At 55.9% G+C, this 22,248-nt stretch overlaps 1 protein-coding gene across 8 annotated transcripts; it reads right to left on the reverse strand.

Annotated features, from left to right (window-relative positions):
* Nucleotides 1-2,055: 2,055 nt before the first annotated feature.
* Nucleotides 2,056-21,077, reverse strand: Nadk (NAD kinase). Of its 8 annotated transcripts, none has more exons than XM_063235294.1 (13): nt 20,473-20,611; nt 16,065-16,174; nt 11,035-11,253; nt 9,329-9,412; nt 6,317-6,446; nt 5,377-5,485; nt 5,211-5,296; nt 4,858-4,960; nt 4,258-4,412; nt 4,086-4,185; nt 3,857-4,014; nt 3,492-3,605; nt 2,056-3,374 (listed from the first exon to the last, which is right to left on the reverse strand). In XM_063235294.1, exons 3-13 carry the CDS (start codon nt 11,205-11,207, stop codon nt 3,132-3,134), a joined length of 1,455 nt encoding a protein of 484 aa, XP_063091364.1. In that variant the 5' UTR covers nt 11,208-11,253; nt 16,065-16,174; nt 20,473-20,611; the 3' UTR covers nt 2,056-3,131. The 8 variants fall into 8 exon arrangements, with proteins under 8 accessions (XP_063091364.1, XP_063091365.1, XP_063091360.1 ...); XM_063235295.1 differs by having other exon boundaries at nt 16,065-16,177; nt 20,473-20,610; XM_063235290.1 differs by lacking the exon at nt 16,065-16,174 and having other exon boundaries at nt 2,056-3,297; nt 3,492-3,574; nt 11,035-11,249; nt 20,473-21,077.
* Between the last annotated feature and the right edge of the window lie 1,171 nt (nt 21,078-22,248).

Here is a 22,248-nt window from a genome sequence, read left to right on the forward strand (position 1 = left end):
TTAGGTCCTCAGGCCTAAAGGATTTGGGATGGACCTGCAGCCCACTCGAATTCTGCTGAGCTTCGATCAGATCGGGGGAGGGGATGAAGCGCTCAGCATCTTTTGACAAAATGGCAGCTCCCTGGTAGAGTGGGGACAACCCTGCACACTCTGCTTTGGCTGGCCCAGGTGCTGGACTCAGAGAGGAGCTGTGACTGTTAAAGTTCCCTTAACAGCAGCCTGGAGGGCTGGGTGTGGTGGTGCATGCTTATGATGCCAGTACTCAGAGGCTGAGGCAGGAGGATCTCCATGAGTTCAACGCCAATCTGAGCTCCATAGTAATTTCAAGGCCACCCTAAACTGCATACTAAGACCTTGTGTCAAAAAAATATAAAAACAATTGGGCGTGGTGGGGCACGCCTGTAATCCCAGCACTCAAGAGGCTGAGGCAGGGGGATCTTTGCAAGTTTGTGACCAACCTGGGCTACAAAGTGAGCTCAAGCAGCCTGAATACAGCAAGACCCTGTTTCAAAAAGACAATCAATCCATCAATATAAGAATACATTTAAAAATACAGGGGCTGGGGATTTAGCTCGGTGGCATAAGTACCTGCCTGGCAAGTGGGAGGTCATGAGTTTGATTCCCCTGATACCAGAAAAAAAAAAAAAAAAATACAATGAAAAAGGTGGGGCTTGGGGCTGGGGATTTTAACTCAGCAGCATAAGCGCCTGCCTTGCAAGCCTGTGGTCGTGAGTTCGAGCCCCGGTACCGGTAAAAATACACACACACACAAAAAAAAAGGTGGGGGTTGCTAGGGATATAGCTCAGTGGCACAGCACTTGCCTGGCAAATATGAGGTTCTGAGTTCCATTCTTGGTACCAAAAAAAAAACAAAAACAAAAACAAAAAAAACTTGGAAGGGAAAGCACAGAAAGTAGAAGACAGGCTGGGGATTTAGCTCAGCAGCATAAGCACCTGTCTGGCAAGTGCAAGATTGTGAGTTCAATCCCCAGTACCGGACAAAAAAAAAAAAAAAAGAAACAGGACTGAGCAGAAGGTACAGAGGCAGAGGAGCCCAGCCAGGCCCAGTGCCTCACTCTCTTCAATGGACCCAGAGTGCTGAGCAGCAGGGACAGGTGCCAAGACCATACAGCTGGGCCCATCCTCTTGGGAGCAGCCCGAGAACCCATAGCCCCCACACCCTCTGGCTTCAGGTCCATCTGTCCCTGGGGCCTGCAGTTGCCTTTCCTGGGGGACAGTGAGGACAGCAGTGCCTAGGGCCCTGGGGAAAGGGTCTGTCCTGGTCCAGTGGTCTACACCGGAGGGGACATCGCTCACCCAAGCTGGGGGCCTCTAGCCACATCTGTGTCCCCAAGGTCCTCAATCCCCAAGGGGTGGAGGGTGACACCAATGGCTTTTGCCGAGGACTGGACCTGGGTACAGGCATCTGACTCTGGCCGGCTAGTCTGGGATTCTAAGGGGCTGCAGGCCCAGGCAGGAGCATAGCAGAGTAGCCAGTGCACCGGTGGCCACGGGGGACCACATCTGGGACACGATGCTGCTTCCCACACAGGAAGCCCCGGGCCTCGCATGACCAGGCTACCAGCTGCCCCATGCAGTCAGCAGCAGCCTAGGTCCTAGTGGCACCAACCTAGGGCTGCTGGCCATCAACATCCTGTTTCTCACATGTGGCCAGGGAGGGCTAGGAGGGTGACAGGCGCTGGTTCCCAGCTGGGCTAAGAAGGGCTGGAGAGACAGGCTGGGCACTGCCTGGGCTGCAGTGTGGGGCTGTCCCCGAGTCACCCCGGCATCCCTAGCGTGCACACACACGGTACTCAGTGCTCCCAGTGCTGTGCCCATGGGCATGGTCACAGAAGTCTGTGCCCTTTCCTGGGGCCAGGGGACTCTGGCCCACTTGGCATTCTCACCTGGCCCCTGAAAGGGCTGCAGGTCCCCCTGGGGGTGCACTGGCCCACAGTGAGGGGCCGAGAGTCTGAGCGTCGGGGATGGTACCTGCAGAACCTGGGTCCTGGGACAGTTAACAAAAGCTGGGAGAAAGTAGATCTAAAACTGAACTATTTTTTTATAAGTTTTTTTTTATTGAAAGGATCTAAAAATAGTACTAAGGCTTTCAGTAACAGTTAACAAATTTCCAAGGTATTAACAATATGAAACATTAAGAATTTACTTCAAAAGCCCAAGGGTTCTCACGCAGCCCAGGAGGAGCTGATGAGGACAGCTGAGGACAGCTTGGTCATCACCCACTCTTGTCAAGACAGGCAGGCCACGCCCTGCTGGGCAACAGGCAGGCAAGGACGGCCCAACCTCTGAGTCCCGGTGCCTGGCTGGGGTCAGGACCTGGGGGGCTGGAGATGGGGCATGGGCCTGAGCCACATCCCCAGCCCTTTTCATTTTTCATTTTGAGACGAAGTCTCACTGAGGTACAAGGGCAGGCCTTGAACTTGTGCTCCTCCTGCCTCAGCCTTCTGAGTAGCTGGGATCACAGGCAGCAAGGACGCATGGAGAAGGAGGTGCTCAGGCTCCGCCCACATGTGCCCTTCAGGGTACAGCCAGGAAGGGTGCCCCATCTTCCTGCTGTCACCAGCTCAGCAGCAAAGATGAAAACCCACAAACGGAGCCAATGGCGGTGTAGACAGGGAGCCCCAGCGGCCCCCCACCCCGCTCGTGTCCTCATCACCCGTCCCAGCAGGCAGCAGGTCCGCTGCAGGGTCTCCGCCGTGGAGCAGCTGCCTCCTGGACACAGTGTAAACAGGGACATGGGTGGGTCCCTTGCCCCAGTTCCACAAGTGTGTACAAGAAAATATGTACATAAGCACTTCAGACGGTGGGAAAGAGCCTCCAAAGAGCGCACAGCCTCTACGACACCCCGGGGAGCCACTGCCACCCGGGGAAGGAATGTGGGGGCCGAGCCCCCGGGCTGGGAAAGCCTAGCCTGTTATCATCGTGGGACCCCAGACTGCAGCAGTGAGGGCCCTGCTCCAGGGCAGCCAGGACTCACTGCTTAGGCTCACTCTGCCTCATCAGAAATGTAAAAACTCAGATTTAAAAATGTTAAAAAGCTCATCTGATCGCAAAAGGTGGCCCAAGCCCTGGCCCGCTGCAGCTTGAAGCCCAGGCACCCACGGAGCCTCTTAGCTCTCCTCCACACCCTCGGCCGCCTCCTCTTCTTCCTCGAAGTGCGCCTGCTTCTTTCGCACGTTCCAGTGCAGACACTGTGCCAGGCTCTCAAACCAGTCGCTCACGGGGTCACGGACACAGATGGAGGGGAGCGGGTAGCAGGAGGTAGTGATGGTGATGCTGCAGAGGAGCCGGAGCTGGGACCCACACTGTGGCTGACAACTCCCACAGAGGCCACCAAGCCAAGGCCAGCACAGCTGGCCAAAGGGGCACGAGGACCAGTGAGAGGGGCCGCTGCAGCCCCCAGCCTCCTCCCCTATACCCTAGGCACCTCTGCCACCCACACGCCCCTGGCCCTAGCCGGCTGCCCATACCTGTCTCCATGGCGTATCTCCTGCCGCTTCCGTCCATCCAAGGACACCCACGCAGTGTTCCTGGCTTCTGGTGACAGCATGATCTGACAGGCCGAGAGGGGACGGGGGTGGGTCCTGGGCAGGTTGGGGTGTGAGTGGGGGCGGGGCAATTTGGAAAGAGCACCAGGTGGGAGCCCAGGGGCTAGGGCAGCCTGGGCAGAGGTTTCTCCCCACCTGGGCCCTGAGGCATCCCCACCTGTGCCCTAAGGTCCAAGGGCAGAGGTGCAGCACCATCCCATCTGACTGGGTACCATGTGGGTTCAGGGCTGTGGGCCAGCCCATGGTGGCCCTGGGACTCAGCAGGAAGGACAGGGACCAGCTCTGACCTTCAGCTCCACCCCCGCAGGGACCACGATGGGCCGGAAGGACAGCGAGTGCGGGCAGATGGGCGTGATCATGATGGCGGGTACGTTGGGGTGGATCATGGAGGCACCGGCTGCAGCCGCGTACGCCGTGCTGCCCGTTGGGGTGGACACAATCACTCCTGATGGGGACAGAGGCAGGTGTCACTCTCGGCCTGCCAGACATAGGGCCCCAGGCAGTGCCGGGCCTTACCGTCACCCTGCACAGTGGTGATGAGGTGTCCATCTAGGTAGACATCCACGTTGGATAGGTAGGAGGAGGGGCCCCTGTCGATCACCACCTCATTCAGGACCTGGAGGGAACAATGCTTAGAGGGGCTGGTGGGAAGGTCAGGGGCAGAGGTGGTGCCCAGGGTGGCACTGACCTGGTACTGCAGGGCTTGCTTCCCGCCCTCCAGCTGGGGGCTGGGCAACCCGTTCCCGCTCTCGCCAAGTCCATTGTGCTCGGCCAGCTTCTTGGTGCGGGGCTCCTTCACCACCCTGACCTTCAGCCGGCTCCGGAGCACAACGGCCGCATTCCCTGTGGGCCAGAGGGATACAGGGCGTGCGGGGTGAGGGGACTGAGACTCCCTATGCCACTCCTAAGCACAGTCACAAGAACCAGCTGCCTCTGCTGTACCTCAGACCTGGTCCAGCCCAAATCCTCTGGGTGAGGTGGTGCTGAGCCATCCAAATTTTCAGAAATCCCCAAATCTTTCTGTTTTCTGTTGAGACAGGGTCTCACTATGTAGCTCAGCCTGGCCTTTAACTCTCCATAGCCCAGAGTGACCTTGAACTCATGGTGACCCCCCTGCCTCAGCCACCTGAGTGCCAGGTTGACAGGCCATCTCAGCTGGCATAAATGTCTCCATTTTGAAACTTGGGAAATGCTGCTCTATGTATGGTTAACAAAATGGCTACAAATGCCAAGCAGACCCTGGAGGGCCGTTGCACACCGGTGCCACGGGCTCTGAACCCCAACGCACCTTCGATCACCTGGGTCAGCTGTGACTGGAAGCTCTCAAAGGTGAACGGGGTCAGGAAGCCCAGCGAGCCCAGGTGGAAGGCCATAACAGGAGGCACACTGCCCTGTGGGGAGGTGGGGGGAACAGTCAGGTGGGGTCCACACCACCATGCAGAGACCCTAGGACGGCCCTCCTGCAGACCTGCCAAGGGGGCTGTGCGCATCTGGGATGCTGTGGGGCTGAGTGGGCCCAGGGGTGGGATCCGGAGTAGGGGTTGCCCAGGACCTAAGGGTAATGGCTCCCATGAGCCCTGGGCCAGGACATCGCCCTGAGAGAAGGAAGTGGGCCTGTGTGCCCCAGTGGCCACGCCTCACCTGGAACAGCGAGGAGGCATACAGCAGGGTCCCATCTCCACCCAGGCAGATGATGAAGTCAATCTGGTTGGAAATGTCGTCGTAATCTGCACAGGAAGCCGACAGAGCATCAGAGCCACGGGGCTTTTCAGCCCCAACCAGAGAGGGTCAAGCAGTTGTGCCTTACCTTCCCGGAAGGTGCAGAATTTCTTCTTCACTGGTCCAAAGTTGTCATCACTCTCGATGGCAGGGTCCTCTAGCACCTTCTTCTCCACATACACGATCATGCCATTCTCCTGCAGGCAAAGGACACTGAGCAAGGCAGCCTCCATTGGGCCCCAGGTCCTCAGGGTGCAGCATCGGCTTAGAACAGGGTGGCGGGAGCAGCCACAGCTGGATCCTGTAGTTTCTGAGGAGACTGGAAGACACATTGCTGTTTCTGCACGGTGCCAGGCCAGCAAGGCGGATCCTTGGGACTGGTAGGAATGAGTAGCTAGCAGCGGTGCCTCCAGGACCAGGTGCCCACAGTAGTCCCTGCCCGCTAAGCCCTCCTTAATCTGGGAAACTGTGCCCCATGCCTGATGGCCCACACATCTCCTCCATCCACCCAAAACGGGTCTGCCTAGCGCACTCAGAGGAAGAATTTTTGGGAGATGCAGGGCCAGGGCCTCGACTGCTCAGCAGCGTCTCCTGTCCATTCCCCACTGCCAAGTGCATGGACCTACCATGCCTCACTTGTCCCTGTTCAAGCAGCACACTGGTCTGCAGTCCTAGACACCATGAGCTGAAGGGACTCGTTCTTTCGGCTGTGGGGGCAGGTTTGAGCCAGCAGCACAGAGCCGACGGCGAGACATCCCCGCAGCGGTGCTGAGAGGGCACCGAGGGACCAAGGCCACGAGGCTCACACCAGGTGGCGGCCTCAGGAGTGGGCTCACCATGGCGGCGGGGCCCCTGGGCTCCTGTCCCTGTACCTGCCTGTTTCCTGGCCTGGCCCCTGCTGGGCCTCCCTGGTTGTGTCTTCATGGGTGCCATACGGCATATGTGCATCAGCAGTCTCAAGCCCTGCTTCAGGCGCAGGGACCCCACACCTCGCAGGTCACCCCCCCACATGCCCCGTGCCACCGCACCTCCATGAGGTACATGCAGAGCTCCTTGAAGGGCTGTAATAGGCTGGCATCACGAATCTTCTTGATGACGAGCACACTCTTTGGGGACTTGTTCCACGTCAACCGCTGGCTCGCAGGGTCCTGGATGTGCCTGAGAGGGGAGGACAGCTGGCACCAACAGCCTCCCTTTCCCAGAGGACAAGGCTGTGATGTGGGGAGGAAGAAGTCCTGCAGCCTGCAGTTGGGGAGTCCCACCTGCCAAACCAACAGCTGGGGTACCCCAGCTGCTCCATCATGGGCCCTGCCCACACCCACTGCCCGCCTCCAGGCCTGTGCATGCCAAGGTTTAGTCCCACACTGCCAGGGACCCCTCTGGAGCAAGGGCTATGTGGAGTTCAGGAGAAACCCAGCAGCGCAGGCCCCTGAGGGCTGCCAAGCCCAGACGTGAGGACACGTGATCGTACCTTGCAAAGCCAGCATGGGAACTTAGGTGAGACTTGATTTTTCCAGTAGAAACCACTGGTTCAAAGTTAGGGGCAGTCCTGCAAGTGCCAGCTCCAGGCCTCCATGGCCATGGGGGTCATTGGCACAGAGCCTGCTCAGGCCTCAGACTCTGAAGCAGCTGCATGTGGACTCCAGCAAGGGGCAGGGGTATTTCGCCCAAGGCCAGGGCCTTGCCAGCTGTGGTCCCTGTCACTCTGAGTCCCAGGAGCACCCAAATGTGTGCACAGCATCCTGCTCTGCCTGCCCCGTGCCTGTCCCAGGGCTTCATCCACATAGCCCCGATCCCTGGCTCGCTTGAGACCACAGTGCTGGCCACAGAAGGGCCCCTTCCAGGCTGTGCGCCGGATGGGGAGGCTGCTGCAGTCACTGCTTGCCACAGCAGCTTCTTGGGAGCATGGGGGGCTCCTGCTGGCAGCAAGTGCCTGCCCTGCCCTGCCCTGCCCAACAAGCCGCCCAGACACCAACCCAACACTCACCCTTTCCAGGTACTACTGGGAGCCGAGGGGCCACCCATGGCACTGCTCTGCCCCACCCACCCCGTCACTCATGCAGCTCTGGAGGTGGCCACCACCTCTGAGGAGCCAGCAGTGTCCTCAGCATCCCGGGCCACTCCACTGTGGAGGACAGAAACACACACCGCCCTGTCCCGCCGGACGGCGCCCGGCCCTGCGTCTATGTGGAGCCAAGGCCCACACTGCGGACTAATAGCCAGGTGCGCTGATCAGACTCAGCAAAGGACGTACAGAAGCTGAACCAAAACAGCTTGCTCAAGTTATAAAAATGAAAATACCCTTCTGCTCAACTGCCTACCTAACAGGACAGAAAGAGAGAGAAACACCCACTTGGGCTACCCATGGCCTCACCCTCTACCCCGCCGGGCCCCACTGGGCCTGCGGAACTGGAACTGGTGGCTCCACCCATGGGAGGGGCTGGTGCTCAAGCCACCAGGTGAAAGGGTGGCAGGTGAAAGAGGCAGGGGCACTCCTTCGCCCCTCCACTGGGCCCAAGCCTGCAGGAGGCGGTCCACCTGGCCACCCAGGAGGTGACCACAAACCAGTTCCTCAACTTCCTGCTCCGGTAACCTGCACAGCAGGGTGGTGCTGTCCAGCCAGGCACCCAGGGTGGTGGGTGTGGTGGTGTGGCTACAGCCTACCTGGACAGCTTTGAGGGAACCTGGGGCCACGTGACCTGCACCCCTGCCAGTGAAGCTAGAAATAAAACTACTCAGAGTTCACCTCTTCACCTGTCCTCCTATGTGACGTGGGGTGCGTGTGGGGCCAGTTCCACACAAGGCCCCATCCAGCTGAAGGAGGCAGGGATGGGGCTACAGACAGGGCTGGATCAGAGTTCTGTCTCCCAGATACGCACAGGAGGGCAGGGGCTGGGGTTAAGGGGGGCAGAAGGCCTTGGCAGGAAGGTGCTGGGCTGCCAGCTTCTAGGAATGGCTTGGAAGCACCTGGCCCCAAGCGCACCAGGGAGTCAGAGACTTAAACCTGGCAGCAACCCTGTGCCTGGCCACAGAAGCTGAGGATAATGAGGGCAGGAGGTTGGATGGGACCTTTGCACTGCATACAAGTGAGCTGCAGGGTGGCAGGGCAGCTGGGTGAAGAGGAGGCAGCTGGGTCCCCAGGAGGGAGAGCAGCAGAGGGTAAGGGCCAGGGCCAGGTGGACTTTGAGGCTATGAGAACAGCAGAGTGCACGTAGGGGCAGGGCCTGGGTGTCTAAATGGGAGTAGGACCAGCGTCCGACTCTTCCCCCTGCCTGCCTCCCTGGGCAGCAGTCCCTTCCTGCACTTCCAGAGCTGGAAGGCTCCCCTCAAAGCACTAACACCAGTCAGCCCAGGCCTGAAGTGCGGGAGGTGTCACCTCATGCCACGCTTCGCTGCATTTCACCCGTGTCCCCGCCTGGCTACCCAGAGCTGGTACCTGGGGATCAGTCACACCACTGCCTGCCAAGGGTTGCAGGTAAGCCACCAAAAGTTATGTGCTCTGCCCCTGCAAGGGAACCCGCTGGCACCAATGTCCCTGGAGGGGGTGGTGAGGGTATTGCCAGTTGTAGACAGAAGCAAGAACATCCGATCACCTCGGAGGATCCCCTCAGAAAATGCAAGCACTGCCACACCACCATGTGCAACATGGGGCAAGAGAGGCAGTGCCCAGGGACTGGCAGTCACACACCTGAGTGCTGAGGCCCCAGGCTTCGTCCCCAGGACCGCAAAACCAAGATGAAAATCGAGCGTGCACAAAATCTTTCAAACAACTAAGAGGCCAACTAACATCCCTCTGCTTGGAGGCCATCAAGAGAAGCCATGTGTTCCCACAGGATGAGGCATCAGCCCCGTGCCTGCTGCTACAGAGAGCACCCTCATCCCTCACGTGGACGCCACTCACCCGTGCAGGCCAAAGCCCACGTGGGCCCCATCCTAGGCATTCAGCAGCCAAGTGTCCATGGCACAGAGTCAAGGAGAAGCAAGCATATGGGGCCCACCCAGGCACCCAAAAGCAGGGGGCTGAGGAAAATGCTACTCACATAATGGTCTGGGGGTTTTGCAGCACACAGGCCTTTGGTCCAAACGTGGTCACTGGGCACGGTCCATGGAGAGAGCGTGTCCTCCTATGGGGCACAGCAGGGCTGCGTCAGATTGAGGAGTGGCAGTGACAAACACAGACCTGGGGGTGGGGCAACTGGAGCAGTACTGGCTCCAGTCTCATAGATCCAGCCCACTGTCCTGCACGGCCAGACATGTGGAGCTGCAGAATACGGATCCCGAACCACAGGGACGTGGGCTCAGGCCAGCCCTGCAGAACGTGGCTGAGGGCTCTGTGCTTCAGTTGGTCTGAGGCCTCAGACACCACTCCTAAATCCTTCACATTAAATCACAAGGGAAATGTGTGCTCCTTACAACAGCCTGACTATTCCAATGACTGCAAAGCAACTCAAGCCAGCCACATATGCACAGGCCTGCAGCCTGGGGACCCTACCGTCAGTGCCAACCTGGCAAGGGCCAAGGCAGCACCAAGACTGCCAGCCCAGGAGCCCCAGCTCACCATAGCAACCATGTCCTCATCATCCTGGCCCCTGGAAGGGCTCTCTGGCCCAAGGCATCTCATGGGCCAGAGTCTGGGCTGGGCAGCAGGGCCACAGACACCAGGGCAGTCGTCCAGCTGCCGTGGGCCTTTCTGGATAAGCACACATTAGATCTATTCAACCAAGTCTTTGAAAACTCATGAGAAAATATATTACAGAAGAAGAAATTCCGCCTGAAGCCTACGACCCAGGGAGATGGCTCACTCCCATGGGTGACATGGGTGCTGTACCTCTGAGCTATCGCCCCAGCCCACCCTTGCTTTTTTAGCTGGTACACAAAAACATGCCAGCTGTGCTACTGATGGGGTACCACGTGACACTTGATATGCACCAACTCTGCATAAAGCTTAAATCAAGTTAAGAGTTTATCTCGGCAAACATCTCTTGATTCCTCATGATGCAAGCTTTAAAGGTTCTTTCCTGGACATTTTCAGTATGCAGCTGCTGTCCAATGACTGCCCCGAGCAACCTGACTCCACGTTGATGTTGCCCAGCTGTAACTCAGTGACAGGGCTACTTGCTTTTAAACTGTTTTCACCAAAAATCCTCTTGCACTTTATAAATATAACTTGCTCTGGAGGCAACACTGCAAACTTCCGTCTGGGAATCACCACTTTTAATGTCACCACTGATGAGAGTGGTATGCCAGAAGCCACAGAGCCATCAGAGCCACATGTTGTCAGGTGACTCCCGAACCTCAGGGCTGCTGCATGGGTGACCCTGGACAACTGCAGGTGTGGGCCAGCTGGGTAGTCAGGTGGCAGGTGCATGGCCCTGCACGTGATAGCCAGAAGCCCCAGGCCGGGCTGCATACCTCCCTGCCTACTCGCCCACCAGGCTGCACAGGTCGCCTGCTCTCCTCACTGAGTCTGATGCTGAGTCAGTGTGGGCTCTGCCCAGGTGGGTCCGTGCTGATACGGGGAATGGTGAAGCACACCAGGAAGCAGCATTTCAGAGGCCGAGGCAGTGTCATAAGTTCAAGCCCAGCCTGGGCTACGTAGTGAGACTATGCCACAAATTAAAAAACAGCCTCAGACTTTCGAAGGACCTCTGAAATACGGCATGGCCCTGCAGGTGGCACATGGGCCCTTGGGCCCTGCCTGGCGCTCCCTCAGGCAGGACACACACAAGGACAGAGTAGTGCCCACCTGAACTCCTTGGTGCTGCCCAGGGCAGGCGAAGCCGACAGGCTGCGGGACTTGGCCCGGCCCCGGACCGGGTGTCTGCAGCTCCAGCTCTCCTCCCCCTGGCACGCGGGACAGCCATAAGCGGCCGTGTCTGGGCCTGGCTCCTTGCTCATGTGCACCTTCTCCTGCTCCATTTCCACAGGCGCTGGGTGAGAACTTCTGTTAGAAAGACACTGCTGCCTTGATGCAGCAAAACAAAGAAGTCAGTGCACGCGGAACAGGGACCCTGTACATGCCACAGCACTGTGCACTTGTCACTGGGCTCCAGGTGGGGACCTAGCCCCAGGCACCCCAGCACACACCCACCTTGCCAAGGACAGACAGCCAAAGTTCAATTTAGCCAAGAGCTTTGCAAACAGACTGTTTCCACCCCAAAGATATTGCAGAACTTGGATTCCACCAATGGTTTTGGGACAAATGAAGAGAGGTAAAAGTCCACGGGTAAAAGCAACATGGGGGCAGGGGTGTGCACGGCCACTGCAAGCTGGGACCTGGGCTCGCTAGGGACAGGGTGCAGCAATCCAGATAGGAGCGCTTGACTCGGGAGGCACCATTCATTCACAGGAGGACTGTGCAAGCTCCCGAGTACTCAGCCCAGGAAGCAGCAGACAGATCTGCGTCAGCCTGAACTAGTAGGTGTGAGATTCAGGCACCCAGCACAGAGGCAGAAAGCCCCAGATGGAGCTGGTCAGGCCTCAGAGAGGACTACAGGCTGGTAATGTGACGCATGCCTGTGATCCCAGAACTTAGGAGGCTGAGGCAGGAGGATTGCTGTACATTCAAAGGCCAGCCTGGGCTACCTAGTGAAACCCTGCCATGAAAAAACAAAAAAATAAATAAAAAAGGAGATGCTATAAATCCCAGAGACTCATGTCACCATGACACATGGAGCTGGGCAAGGACCAAAGTCAAACAAAGAAAATCACCCCAACCAGAGCTCAGCATCAGAGTGAGCATTGGGTCAGCACAAGGACACTCTCCTTGGCTGAGGCAGAGTAAAGTGTGCCTCAGTGGACACACACACTCTCTCCTTCTCTCTCTCAGAGGCCAAGATGCGAATATTGGGCAGGCCAAGCACAAAGGGGATGACGATGAGGAGTCCTGAGCCCAGCACAGGACACACAGTTACAAATGGGAGAGAATGAGCTTGAGGAAAGCAGAGGTCAGGGAAACGGACTCCTGAAAAAGTAAACACGGCTGCTGCTTGCTGCCCCCTGCCTGCCACATGAACTATTTATTTCTCCTCTGCCAAGCTGCCCTGCCCTGCTTGGAGCTGGCCAACTACAGACGAAGCCCTCTACAAACCATGAGCTACAAAATAAACTTTTCCTCCCTTACAATAAATAAATAGGCAAGCAAGCAAACACGCCTGTAATGCCAGCACTCGGGAGCAGAGGTAGGAGGACTGCTGTGAGTTCAAGGATAGCCTGGCTTACACAGTGACTCTCTGTCTCACAAAACAGATAAACAAAAATAAGAATGAAGAGTAGGGTTTAGGGAGAAACTAAAATTAATGAACCACTTTCAACCAAGAGACGAGAAGGGCTATGTCAATGCAACCCCAGTCAATGGCAGACAGGAGACCAACAAGGAGACACAGGCTCAGTGCCACGGCCAGGGCAGGTGACTGGTGCTGCTCATCCAAGCCACACCTCGGCCTCTAGGAGCCTGTCCTGCCCTGGGGAGAAATGGAGGCAACCACCAAGCAAGCGCTTGGGAGCTGCAGTCACCTGCAGAGATGGGACCCAGAACAAAGCCAGCATCCTCCTGGCAAGGCACTGGGGAGGACGGGCACACAGGCTAAGTGTCCATCTAGTGGCTATGGCCATGGGCCATGGGCTGGGTCTGACCGGTTGCCAAGAAGAGGCGCCAGAGCACGCCGCCAGCTCCCATGGTACACGGCTGTGAAGCCCAAGTTACTGCCTCTGGTCTTCACTGATACAATAAGACCAGGACGGGGACGGAGGGCAGGAGGGAGGGTGCACCTGGGACCAGGCAAGTCTCTCGCAGTGCTGACCCTTACCTAGCTGCCAAGCTGCCGATTCCTCTGTCTCCCCAGGGAACCAGAGGCAGAGGGCACAGGAGGCCCACAGGAGGAATCTGAGGCTGGGCAAGCAGTTCAACACTCAAGGAAAACAGGGGCCCTAGGACATGTGCTGTGACCACTGTGCCCCCGACATGCCGCAGCTCCAGCTTGGGCAGCACCATGTGACTCACACAGAAGCAGGAGGACGGAGGATGCTTGAGTAAAACTGTACCTGCACTTCCTCACTTTCCATGTGGAAAGTCAAGAATCTACAGAAGAGTGAGTGTATCTAGCAAGTGAGTTCACTAGTAAGTGTGCAGGAGCCAGACACAATCTGCAAAATCAGCTCTTTCCCAAAGCAGCAAGCAGACAGCAGAAAACTGAGACTGCAGCAGTGCTCAAGGCAGCCATGAAAGCATGCAGTGAGCATCTGAGGAAAGCAGCCAGACCTGTAGGACCAGAAGGGAGATGGCAGGGACGGAGACCACTGCTCACTGGGGACTGGACCTTAGTTCTCGAACCCCACCAGATTCCACCCGAACCAACAGAATCCAAGCAGCTTCCCACATGGATGGACAAGCAGATACTAAGGCTCATGTAGAAACATAAAGGATCTAACAGAACTTTAAAAACAACAAAAAAATGGAAAGAACAAAATCTTACACTTGTATTCCTCCTGCCTGAGTCTCCCAAGTGCTAGGATCACAGGTGAGCCCCACCACCCTGACAGGAGAAACTGTTCACACACATCCTTTGCACATCGCTGCGACTAAACACACAACTAAAGGAGAGGCTTATCTTACACACGGTTTTCATACAGAGCTGGCCTGCTCCATGGCAGGACGACAGAGTGGAAGGGTTCCCAAGGAGTCCTACCGGGTGACCTGTGACCCAGTAGCAGAGCATGAAGAGGGGTTGGGAGCAGAGCTGCAACTTTCTAGGCCTCACCTCCAGAGAGCAGGCCACTCCTTTTACCACGGAGCCAGCTATAATTCAGCCACCTTCCACAAGCAACACTGTAATCACACGAGGCTCTGGGGGACACCTAAGTATACATCATAACATTCTGGCCCTGGCCCCAAAAGACTCATGCACACCTCTTTATGCAAAGTGAACTTAATTCATCTCAACAAGTCACCAAAGTCCAGCATAGTCCAAAAGTCCAAAACCTCATGAGGCTTCAGGCAAATTCTTGGCTGTGAGCCCCTGTAAATATTTTAGAAAAGCTAAACTGGTGACAGACAATGGACCCACATTCCCACTCCAAATGGAGGAACAGGTTGGGAGGAATCAATGGACCCAAGCAAGATCAAAGCCCAGCAGAGCAGACATTAAATCCCATGGTCCCATGAACCGCAGGCAAGGCAAGCAGTGAGAGGTGAGCCCGAGGGATCGGGCAGCCTGTCCCTATGGCGCTGCATGCGGCTGCAGCCCTTGCGGCATCTCTCTTGGGCTGGCTTTGCTCACTCTTTGAGGCTTTCCTCGGATGATCCAAGTTCCTGGGGTCTCCACCACACTTTTGGCTTTACACTCACAGCTTTGCACATGGCCTTCTCAGGGGCACCCTGCCTGGCTCCCTAGGCCTTGTGAAACCTTGGGGCAGGCATAAAACCAACACCATGTGGATGGCACCAGGGTCTCCCACCAGCACCAGCAGTGGCCAGACCCTTACACACCATGGTTGCAGGGGCCTCTAGGTACCTGGAGGGCTGAGCTCTGTGAACTAAATCCCTAGGAATCAATGCCCCGGGCTGGCATTCTGTTCCAGCAAGGTGCCCAGGAGCTTTCTTCTTCTTTGCTTTGTTTTGGAGATGGGGTTTCACTATGTAGTTCATGCTGGCCTTCAACTTGTAGCAAACCTCCTGCCTCAGCCTCCCAAATGCTGGGGTTACAGGTGAATGCTGGGGTTATAGGTGTGGGTCACAAACTCCAAGCTGGAGCTTTCTTCTTAAAGCAAAGTCATGTTTGCAACTTTGAGCCTTTGAAATTTGGGTGAAGTATTGCTGCTTCCTATGATGTCTTCAAGCCACTTTTCTATTGTCCTGTTGTAAGATATTTGGTGGCTTTTTTTGTTGTTTTTGAGAAAGAATCTCACTGTGTAGCTCAGGTTGGTCTTGAACCCATCATATAGTCCAGATTTTTTTTTTTTTTTTTTTTTTTTGAGACAGGGTCTCACTATATAGTCCAAACTGGGTTTAAACTCACTATGCAGCCTTGGCTGGCCTTGAGTTCACTTTGTAGCCCAGGCTGGTCTTGAACTTGCAACAATCCTCCTGCTTCAGCCTCTCAAGCACTCTTTGCTCAATTTTCAACATATTTTTGGCTAAAATCTACCAATAATACCATACCACAGCCTCAGCAGTAGGTTATCATGAGATTTCCTCCATTAGATCAATTAGCCCACCGTCCTTAATCTCAAGTCTCCTGCAAAGTCTCAGGACATGAGCAAAATGTAGACAAATTTTTGCCAACACGTAACAGGCAGGGTCTGGAATCCAACGGCTAGTGGAGCTGTTGTTTCCATTTGACATCTCCTGAGCCCAGCTGCTGCTATGAGTTTTGGTTTTAGGTAGGTCTTACTATGTTTTTCAGGCTGGCCTCAAATTTACTGTGTAACCCAGGCCGGCCTTAAGCTTACAGCAGTCCTGCCTGGACTTCTGAGTGCTGGGATGACAGACCCATACCCAGCGGCCGCCTGAGGCTGCTCTTCACTGGCCGTTACTGTTAGCATCTATGTCTTTAGAGCTCTGACCAGACTCTCCTGTCAAATTCTGTTCACAGCATTTTCCACAGCTGGGATCTCCACACCTTTCCACATTCTTCCTGCAAACCATTCCAAAGGGTTCTGAATCAGGCAGCACCACGGCAGCAATCCCACTTCTCTGGGATTAATGTGTATCAGTTAAGAGTCCACTAGGAGAAGACATTTAATATGAAATATATGCACATACATATAGATACTTACAATAAATATGCTCACAGTGGCTGCTGAGTCAGGACTGTGTGCATGTTGGAGAGCTGAGGACCCAGTTGGAGGTCAGAGGACCGATGCTCACTGCAATCTGGTGTGAGTCCCTGCTGGAAAGCACAAGAGTCCGCACTGGAAGCCTAAAGGAACTGCAGGTGGACGTCCCAAGATGATGGTGGAAACTGGAGCTCCTCCAAAGGAACGTAGCCCAGACTTCCTTCTTTCCCTTTTTATCCCATTCAGTCGAAAGCCTATTGGTTGGTACCACCAACACTTGGGAAGGGTCCGTCCGCCTCAGTTCACAGCCCACGTGTCAGTCACGTACAGACACACCCACTGTGCTCCACCAATCCACCAGATGTTTCCTAATCCATTTACAGTGACATCACAGCAGGAAACCAGCTCCTCCTCAGGCTCAGTTTCTCTTGCTATACACTCACAACGTAGAGGTTGATCTCAGCTGTGGGAGTCTACCCCCACACAAGCTCCTTGGAGCCCCTGCCTCAGTTCAGTTCTGACACACCCTGAGGTCATGTCAGACCTCGGGAGGGCTACAGACACTAGATGCAGTTGCAGCCCAGTGTGTAGCCTGTGATTCTTTTTCTTTTTTCCCCTTGAGACAGGGTCTCATGAAGTTGCTACACTGAGTAAACTAGGCTCACACTTGAAAGCTTCCTGGCTCAGCTTCCTAGGGGGCTGAGATTACAGATGTGAATCACCACTACCCCCAGCTTTGCCATGAGCTTCTTTCTAACCAGTAGGCCATAAGCCATATCCCATCACTGGGTTCAGCCAGTGGAGGGCCCCCAGAACTCAGGGAAGTGTGTTTGCCACCTCATTACATAGGATCTTACACACGCAGAGATGGAGAGGTACACATGCCAGGAACAGAGGGGATGTGGGGCTGTTGCCTCCTCTGAGGCACCTCTGTGCACTCAACCTCTGAACCCTGTTCTCCGGGCTTTCAGGGACTTTGTTGCATAAGTGACTAAAGGACAGCCTCGCAGAGCTGTGACTGGTCCACAGCATGTGACCCAGTGCCAGGATGAGAGCAAAACCCAGCACTGCCTGGCTGCTCAGCTGTGTCACTACTGGTTTATAACCTAAGGGCTCGGATAATGTTCACCTGCAAAGACTAAGTTAATGCTGAAGCAGTGAGCTAATTCATAAAATTGCCATACCAAACATTAAAATCAGCCTACCTAAGCTATCTCCACAGTGTATTTCTGACAACTGCGAATCAAAATTCACATTTAACTCATTGAGTGTGTTAACTTTTTTCCCTTTGGGTGCTAGCGCTGGACTCCCCCCAGGGGGTCTCAAGCATGCTGGGTGAGCACTCACCACTGAGCTACATCCCCAGCCTAAGCAATGCTAACCATTTTACTTTTTTTCTTCTTTTGTTCCGAGACAAGGTCTCACTATGCAGTTCAGGCTGGTGTTTAGCTTACTTTGTAGGCCAGACAGGTCTCAAACCTGCAAGGATCCTCCTGCCTCATGTGCCACCATGCCTGGCTGCTAGCCATTTTACAAGGATACAATTTTAATTCCATCTAAGTGCATTCAAATTTCCTAGAACACAAACTTATTGTACAAAAGGCTTTTTGCATTATGGAACTCTTCCAGGAAAAAGCACTGCAGCATAGTTACGAAGTTTTATGAAGAACTCACATATGCAGGTTGTGCTGATACACATCTGTAATCCCAGCTACTCAGGATCTGAGGCAGGAGAATTGCAAGTTTGAGGCCAGAACATTTTATTTGATTTTTAGCTTTCTGAGACACGGTCTTACTCTGCATTTCAGGTTGGCCTTGAGCTCACTTTGCAACCCACAACCACCCTCCTACCTTAGCCTCCCGAGTGCTGGAATTATAGGTGTGTGCGACCAGGCCTGGCTAGGCCAGAACATTTTATGGAAGAATAAAAAGGACGATGGATATAGCTCAATGGTTGAGCACCAAGTTCAGTCCCAAGTACTGAGAAACAAAACTGGGGAACAAAACAAAATAACGAAAAATTCATACAAGCTGGGCAAGGTGGCATCCACTGACAATTCCAGCACTTGGAAGGCTGAGGCAGGAGGATTGCTGTGAGTTTAAGGCCAACCTGGGCTACGTAATGAGTTCAACATAAGCCTGAACTACACAGAGAAACTTTGACTCAAAAAACCAAAACCAAAACAAACTCATACAAAACACAGAGGAAAAATGGCATCATGTCAATAAATACGTCTACAACAGATCTGAACAAAAGCTAGAGAAATGTAAACACAATACATATGAGTTCCCATGCATGCTCTTAATAAATACTTGAAAAAGTCAATGGAAATACAATTTAGTGACAGAATGGGGAAAGGACCAACTTCCTCAGTCGCCTGGACTGTAACATACTTGGTGCCTACTGAATGCCCAGCTTACCTCCTCAGCCACACAACAGCATGGCAACCCAGAGAGGCTTATGAAATGTTCTGTGCAGCCTGGCTGGAGACACAGATTTGAAGGCAGTGTCTCCAAATACCACTTGGCCTCCCAGCAGAGGACATCAGGTCCCCATGCACTGGGTGATGAGGCTGGGTCCCCTCACCAGCACAAACTAAGACACAGGATCCTGGGTGACAAAGCAACTCCTTGTCTAGGAAGGAGGAGCCACATGGTGACTGATGACAGATGTGGAAGGACCACAGCCTCCCATCCTGCCCTTTGCCCCATCATCCCCTCCTGAAACTGGGCGAGGTCCCCTTCCTGTGGTGCCTCCATGCAGGCAAGCTCTCACTACCTTGGAAACCACCTGTTCCTCATTTTCCAAGGGAACTAAACTCAGCGCCTCATTCTGTGTCATTCATCACAAGCTCATTTTGAGCATCACCCCCTCTTCACAGGTGCTGGGGCAGGTGCTACATTCCGTGCTCCAGCTTGTGTCTCAGGCTGCCTGGGAGGCCACCTGGTGAGCACTTATGAAGGAAAAACCTGAGGGCTTACTGCAATTGTCTCCACAGGAACTAAATGAGAGACCAGCGCAGTGGTGCACGGCTAGGCTGTCACTCAGCTACTTAGGAGGCTTAAACAGTAGGATTGCAATTTCAAAGCCAGTCTGAGTAATTGAAGGAGACTCTGTCTCCAAATAAGAAGACCAAAGGTAAAGGGTTGGGATGTAGCTCACTGCCTGCGGCAGACCCAAGCCTGCACAGCAGCACTGCTGATTGTTTTTAGCAACATAAACGCACAGAAGGGCTGAAGAAAAACAGAACCGTTCAAGGGCCGCCCCAAAAGAAGTTACTGTGTGACACAAGGGTTGCCCCTGCTGATGCCCCCACAGCCTGGATACGGGTGGGATGTGGGGCTGGGGAAGCTTCTGGAGAACGCAGAGAGAGCTCGGGTGTGGCCTTGGGGCTCTCTGTCCCCTGCTCCACTGCCCTTCCGCCTCCACCTCCGTGTTCTTGCCTCAGAGCCAGCAAGGACTGGGCTCTCAAGCCAAAAAACCTCCCCTGCTCCCACTGAGGGTGTGGGTGTCAGGCATTGTCTGGTAACCACAAGGGAAACCTGACTAATGCAGGCGGTGGCCTCAAGCCGCTGAAGACAGGTCCCTCACAGAAGTCTGGGAGCACAGAGTCCCCAGAGGCTGACGAAGGCAAGGGGCAGGGAAAGCAGGGCCCTTCCTGTGTCACCTAGCCTGATGTGAAAATAAGTAACTTAACTTCCTAAGGCAAGCCTGTCAGTCCCAGGCCAGCAGTGACAGGCAAACCAAATGGGTAAGTTTTGAAAAGCGTTCCCTCAAGAGCCAGGAAGAATAAATACGTTCTGAACTAAAACAGTGTGGGGTTGCAAAACAAGGGAAAAGTAACTAGTCAGGGAGAATTCAAGCCAAAAGCTGCTCCACTGCTCCGGGATGAAGGGGCACGCGGCTCCCGCGGCTGGGAGATCCCGCGCAGTCCAGACCCGGCCTGGTCCCGCCCGGGCCCAGCAGCAGGGCCTGAAGACCCGGCTCTAGTGGCTAAGCCCAGCAGGTGCCACGCAGGAGCTGAGGGGGGGCCCTCGGAGAGAGTGCTGCACCTGCCACCTGCCCTCGGGCCCCGGGCCCCTTCTGCGTAAACCACGGAGGAAGCGGGGCTCTCAGGCTCCAGGTCTCCAACCGGGGCCACTGTGTCCACGCCGCCCTATCCGGGCCCGGCACTGGGTTCCCTGCCGAGAGCGAGCCCGCGCCTGAGCCCCGGCGACTCGGGCCCCCGACAGACTCCGGGCCGCCGCCCCCGCCCCGCCCTCAGCCGACTCGCTCCAGCCCCGGCCCCAGCCCTGCGCCGTCCTCGGCCCCGGCCCACCGCGCCCGGTCCTGCCCGGCCCACTCTGGGGACAGCGGTGGCGTCCCCGCAGGTGGGCAGGGCCGCGGACCCCTAGGCCGCGCACTCACCGCCACACTGGGGCGTCCACATGCCGGGCCGAGCCCGCGGCCCGCCGCTACCTGGGCCCCAGCGTTCCCGCCGCCCGCGGCCCCATGGTCACCCGGACCGGCGCCGGCGCCGGCGCCGCCGAGCAGCTCTGCACCCCCCCCCGTGCCGCGACTGCGCAGGCGCGGCTTCGACGCATGCGCACTGGCGTCGCGCACGTGAAGCTTCACGGTCCGACCCCTAGGCGCAGCCCGGCCGGTCCCACTCAGGCCTGGAAGCCGAGGGATTGGGGGAGGCGCGGCTGCGGTTCTACACGGCGCTCGCACTCTTTGCCGCATCGTGTATCTCACGGTGCTCTGCACGGGCCACGATCTCGGGGCTGCGCCCTTGACGTGCCTAGAGCCCCCACGTCGGCGCCGGAGGAGCGTGGCTCCCCACTGGGTTTCCACCCTGCAACTTGCGGAGCGACCCACAGGTGGGGGTCGTTTTTTGGCTTCCGGAACCCGTGTGCACCCCCGCGGGCCATGTGACCCGCAGCTCCTTGGCACGCCATCCCGCGTCCCTAGCTGCGCCCCTTTCCCCGCGGCGTCCCGAGACTGGCGCCCTGCATGGAGTGCGCCCGGTCTCCACCGCCCCTACCTGCTGTACTGCCCTCTTCCTAGAATGAGCAGCGCCTCCCGAGACCTAACGCAGTGGGGCCCCAAGGGGAACTAGAAAGGGGATGAAGATGACAGGGTCTTTCTTCAGATCTGTAACTTCCTCATGGCTTGTTTTGTAAACAGCTGCTTCCCAAAAGGGAAGTAGACCAGTTGCTGATACGGGCCTGTCATCTCATCACTGAGGGGCTGAGGCAAGAGAATCAAAAGTTGGGATCCCCGTCTGGGCACATCTCAAAATGTAAAAAATAATTTTCTAAAAGGCCAGAGGATGTAGCTCAGTGGGAAGGCCTCGGGTTCAATCCCCAGTGCCACAGAACGACCACCAGTCATTCCCAGAAGGGCCTGAGCTCCTGTTTGGGTGAAATTATTAGCACAGTGATGAGGCTTGACTGACAAAAGATGCCACATGCCAAGCACTGGCATGGGCCTCCAGGGAAAGCAGTGTGGCCAGGCAGCACCCACTTGTCATGGTCCCAAGACACACAGCCCCTTACCAGGTGCTCCCTCTGGGTGCTCTCAGGGGCCTACACCAGCAGGGAGCCTTTGTGTGCCTGGCCCTACAGCTAGCTGCGCAGGCAAGGTTGACCTGCTCCATTTCAGCTGAGGAAATGGCTGTGGTCCTTGAGCTGACTGGGTTGTGCAACAGCTCCAAGTCCCAGGAGACCCCAGGACTTAGGCCAAGTTGCTGCCCAGGGCAGAGCCAATGATAACACCCAAGGCCAAAGCCAAGGCTCTGCACAGAGGGTTGCCAGGGGCATTTCACAAGGCATAGTTCTGAGAGAGGGCAGAAACAGCAGAGGCAAAGACCGCTCAGGGTGAAGGTTGAAGGTTGGGCTGGAGACCAGAGGCTGGTTCCAAGGAAGGAAGGCGTGGCCAGAAGAGACAGGGCCAGCCTTCATTTTCCTCAGCCCCACAGCTTGGACCTCAGGGAGAGGGTAATTTAACATTTTGGTATTTGGATTTCTTGCAGAGCTGGTCTGTGTGGCAGACACCTCTGGCTGGGGGCAGGGGCAGAGGGGTGCTGTGATGCAGGCTGCACCTGTTTGAGGATGGGCTTCAGATCTGGTGGCTTCAGCTGCCTAGCCACTTGAACAGGGTGAGTGCGGGCAGCACAGCATCCACAAGGGCAAGTGGCTGGGG

The sequence above is a fragment of the Cavia porcellus genome, unplaced genomic scaffold (assembly GCF_034190915.1).
Source record: "Cavia porcellus strain 051 isolate PalLab524CR breed Dunkin Hartley unplaced genomic scaffold, mCavPor4.1 scaffold_25, whole genome shotgun sequence".
Classification (NCBI taxonomy): Eukaryota; Metazoa; Chordata; class Mammalia; order Rodentia; family Caviidae; genus Cavia; species Cavia porcellus.

Bases quoted from the DNA above. Each gene is read 5' to 3' on its own strand.
- Nadk (XM_063235289.1), bottom strand. From the start codon at position 20,787: ATGCGGCAAAGAGTGCGAGCGCCGTGTAGAACCGCAGCCGCGCCTCCC. The intron at 4,961-5,210 runs GTGAGGCGTGGC...ACCTCCCCACAG, and splicing joins ATGCCTCCTCGCTGTTCCAG to GGCAGTGTGCCTCCTGTTAT. The intron at 3,375-3,491 runs GTATGGGCAGCC...CCCTTTGGCCAG, and splicing joins GAGATACGCCATGGAGACAG to CTGTGCTGGCCTTGGCTTGG.